The 4,143-nt window shown below is 35.9% G+C and overlaps 1 protein-coding gene across 1 annotated transcript; it reads right to left on the reverse strand.

Annotated features, from left to right (window-relative positions):
* Positions 1 to 783: 783 nt before the first annotated feature.
* Positions 784 to 2,711, reverse strand: LOC138666831 (olfactory receptor 1L4-like). Its single transcript, XM_069755007.1, has 2 exons — positions 2,625 to 2,711; positions 784 to 1,736 (listed from the first exon to the last, which is right to left on the reverse strand). The coding sequence occupies exons 1-2, from the start codon at positions 2,638 to 2,640 to the stop codon at positions 784 to 786; spliced, it is 969 nt and encodes a 322-aa protein (XP_069611108.1). The 5' UTR covers positions 2,641 to 2,711.
* Positions 2,712 to 4,143: the final 1,432 nt, after the last annotated feature.

Genomic DNA, 4,143 nt, shown 5'->3' on the forward strand with positions numbered 1-4,143 from the left:
CTTTCCAAAATGGTGTCACTTGTGGGGGGTTCAATGTTTAGGCAAATCAGTGGCTCTCTAAACTCAACATGGCGTCCCATCTCAATTCCAGTCAATTTTGCATTGAAAAGTCAAATGGCGCTCCTTCCCTTCCGAGCTCGGCTATGCGCCCAAACAGTGGTTTACCCCCACATATAGGGTATCAGCATACTCAGGACAAATTGTACAACAACTTTTGGGGTCCATTTTCTCCTGTTACCCTTGGTAAAATAAAAAATTGGGGGCGAAAAGATCATTTCTGTGAAAAAATATGATTTTTTATTTTTACGGCTCTGCATTATAAACTTCTGTGAAGCACTTGGTGGGTCAAAGTGCTCACCACACATTAGTGTGATTCATGCTCATAATTTATATGTCTCCTCTATGTGTTTTTTTTTCTTCTAAACTTTAATATTTTATAAAACTATGTGTCATTTCTTCAACAGGTGCTTTTTTAAATTTTTAATGATGCTCTAATAGTTTTACATTGGGTTAGAGTAATAACTTCTCGCTATTTATTATTATTATTATTATTATTATACATTTATAATGCTATGACAAAGAACTGTTCAAGTTTGAGAATAATTGAACTTCAAAAAGGCTCAAAGTATCCATTATTAAAGTTATATCAGTAAAGCCTGGATATTCTGTTGGAGCTTAACTGATGTCTATTATTCGATCTTGTTTTCCATGGCTCGTCTTGTACAAATATTTCTAAAGGATGTGAAAAAAGACACATAGTAAGCCTAACAAGCCATAATAAGATTAAGAAAGATGAAGTCCTTTCTTTATAATATTCTTCACTTCTCCGTTTCGTAAAGTATAAATCATTGGATTAATCATGGGAATTACCGCCGTATAGAGCAAAGCAAACAGCTTATCATGAGCAGGTGAATACATTGAAGGTGGACGCATGTAGATCCCTATCATGGTACCATAGAAGAGAATTACCACTGTAAGATGGGATGAACAAGTAGAGAAAGCCTTAATTCTTCCATCTTTTACACGAATGCTACCAATCATACGTACAATTATTACATACGAAGCCAAAGTGAACATGAATGGCATAAACCCTAATACAAGACTCTCCACGAGTATCAGCACTTCAATGTTGGCATTTTTGCCACATGATAATTTTAAAAGGGCAGTAAGGTCACAAAAGAAATGGTTAATGACATGAGACTTGCAGAAATTGAGCCGTGAAGACAAGGAGACTGGAAATGATGAACTCACAAAACCAGTTAACCAACATCCTTGAGACAAAAGGAGGCAGGTTTTACTGTTCATGATAAAGGGGTAATGCAAGGGCTTGCATATGGCGACATATCGGTCGTATGCCATTGCTGCCAATAAAAAATATTCTGCCACTGCAAATGCAATATAGAAGTACTGCTGGGAAATGCAACCAGTAAATGAAATTTGCTTATTACTCTGTGAATGAAGCCATAGAAGCTTAGGAAGAGTAACAGAAGTATAACACATATCTAGAGAGGCTAAATGGCAAAGAAAGAAATACATGGGTGTTTGTAACGATGTATGAACTAGGACAAGAACTAAAATAAGACTGTTTCCTGTTATGGTCAGAATATACATAATATAGAAAGCCAGAAGTAGAGGAAGGTGCAGCTGGGGGACGTCAGTAAAACCAACTAGCAGAAAGTAGGTCAGCGAAGATTGATTCTCATAGAGTATTTCCGGAAAGTCTTGAGCCATCTCATCTAGCAGAGTCAAAAGCATCAAATTATAATGCAATATTCCATGGACATACAAAAAAGACTCCAGGAAATAATTCAATATCTTGACTAATTAATAAGCTAACAGGATGCTCAAAAAAAATTCAAGTTTTAGAGTCACTTCTGCTACATTTCTACATCTGCTACATTAGTATTTCATATACTTGAATAAGGTTGAGCTGCAGTACGAGTTTGAAACAATAGTCATTAGTGGTGCAGTTTCTGACAAAAAAAATATAACTAACTTTTATTTTTCTAATTTCCAAACAAAAAATAATGAAATGTGCCCAAAGCAAACTAGAGCATGAAATGAATAAAGAAAAAAATGAATGCGGATAATATTAAACTGTGATACCAATGAATAATAAACTGTTGGGTAAATGTAAATATTATTATCTGTATCTTTATGGGGGCAGAAGTGTTGGAAAGGCTGCTAGGATATTTTTTTCATATGACCCCAATTATGCTAGAGTCACATTTATAAAGTATATTTCGCTACATGTATATTCCTTAGTTTCAAAAACATGTCTTCAGGCATATATGGCAATTTACTCATAAACTTAAATAGGCAAGATGCGGTCAACAAAATGTCTGTCTACTTCTCAATTTATTTTATTATAAAAACAAAATGAGCATATACCTTGTAGTAGATAATTAAATGAAAAGTAATAGTACAGTAGGGTGCTGTGCTGGCTGAGACAAGGTGAGGTTTTAATGCTAGACATAGGGTCACCTTGTTGCGGTGGGATGGCCTTTTTTGATCAAAATAGTGTTAACTAAGTGACCTATGTTGCTTACATATACTATTCACTTACTTAATGCAGGGTATATGTCCAGCCAGAACATGTTCTTACACACTGCACATATACTAACCTATGCTCCCGCTCATTTATTTGGTTTTTCTCAATTTATTTTCAATAGTTCTACAAAAAAATTGCCATTTTTCTAGGCTTCTTTTTGAGCATTTAAGAATGAATTTAAATCTCTTGCAGCTCTTCATTCTTTGGTGCAGGAGACCTGTGTAATGGTAATGCAGCATCCGATAGAATATAGCAAAATGTCTTTTTTGTCAGATTTCCATAATTATTAAATGCTGTATGCATTTGTATGAATTTGGAAACATTATGATGCATTAGACTACAAAACATTTCTGAGGTTTTAGTATAACAACAACAGTAAAACATAGTGTGCAAGAAAACATAACTTTCTACATAGGTTTTTCTATTCTTTCATAGGCATCAATATAAATATCGAATGTTGCTGTAGTCTGTAGAGCATTTTTGTATTACATTGGAAATAATACATTTTTTAGCTCTTCTTCATTTTAACATAAATGAAAAATTAATGTTGAACTCAGATTAAGCAATAAATAATAGATTTTTGCAATATGTTATTATGAGAAAGTGAAGGTATTCATAAATCTCTGAACTGTACGAATCAGAATGCAGCTCTTCCTGCTCTCCATAAGTATCATTTCATTACTTGCTTTTGGGCAGATGTGTTCCTTATTTCTTGTCACTCAGTCCTTTTCATTTCATTATAAAAGGGGTGATCTGGCGGCCTGGGGACATTGTTATTCCCAGCTCTTGAAATTAATGTTCATTGGGAGTTATCATTGTGATTAAAGATTTAATGATCACAAACCAGCATTTTCTAAACTGTATTGCTTAAAGGGAACCTGTCAGCAGGATTGTGCACAGTAACCTACAGACCGTGTCAGGTTGGCGCCGTTATACTGATTAAAATGATACTTTGTTGATGAAATCCGTCTTGTGGTTGTTGTGTAATCTTTATTTTCAGTTTTGAGTTACCGATATGCTCATGCCCCGGGGCGACCTGTGTGGGGTCTTCATGTCCTGCTCTGATTAGGTATTCATATGTATGGCTTCTGTCAGGTCATTGATTCCTCACTAACCTGCCCCTAGTTTACATAATGAATATTATATAATTTTTTGTTTGTATATTTTATATTGAGATAGCTGCTCCTGGTATGCATCTATTCTGACTAGTGTGGATGTGCTAGTCAGTTTTTTTGTTATTATTATATAAATATCTTGAACAAAAATCTCCTTCTGCAGGCAGGTGCCAGCTATCTCTGAGAGCTGCTACTGCCCAGGCACGGGTGCCACCACCTTGGAGAAGGAAATATTTTGTTTTGACCAGCAAGATGACATCACTGGTGCCTGCACTATAGCAGCTATCGGATCACCTCTATACACACCAATAGCTGCTAAGGCTGGCACCTGCCTGCAGAAGGGTTTTTTCTTCCTCAGTATGTAGAGATATTCATTATGCAAACTAGGGGACAGGTCACTGAGGGATCAGTGACCTGTCAGCAGTCTGCATTATGAGTACCTAAGCAGAGCACCACATGAAGCCCCCCACAGGCTCA

This window comes from Ranitomeya imitator, chromosome 2 (assembly GCF_032444005.1).
Source record: "Ranitomeya imitator isolate aRanImi1 chromosome 2, aRanImi1.pri, whole genome shotgun sequence".
Classification (NCBI taxonomy): Eukaryota; Metazoa; Chordata; class Amphibia; order Anura; family Dendrobatidae; genus Ranitomeya; species Ranitomeya imitator.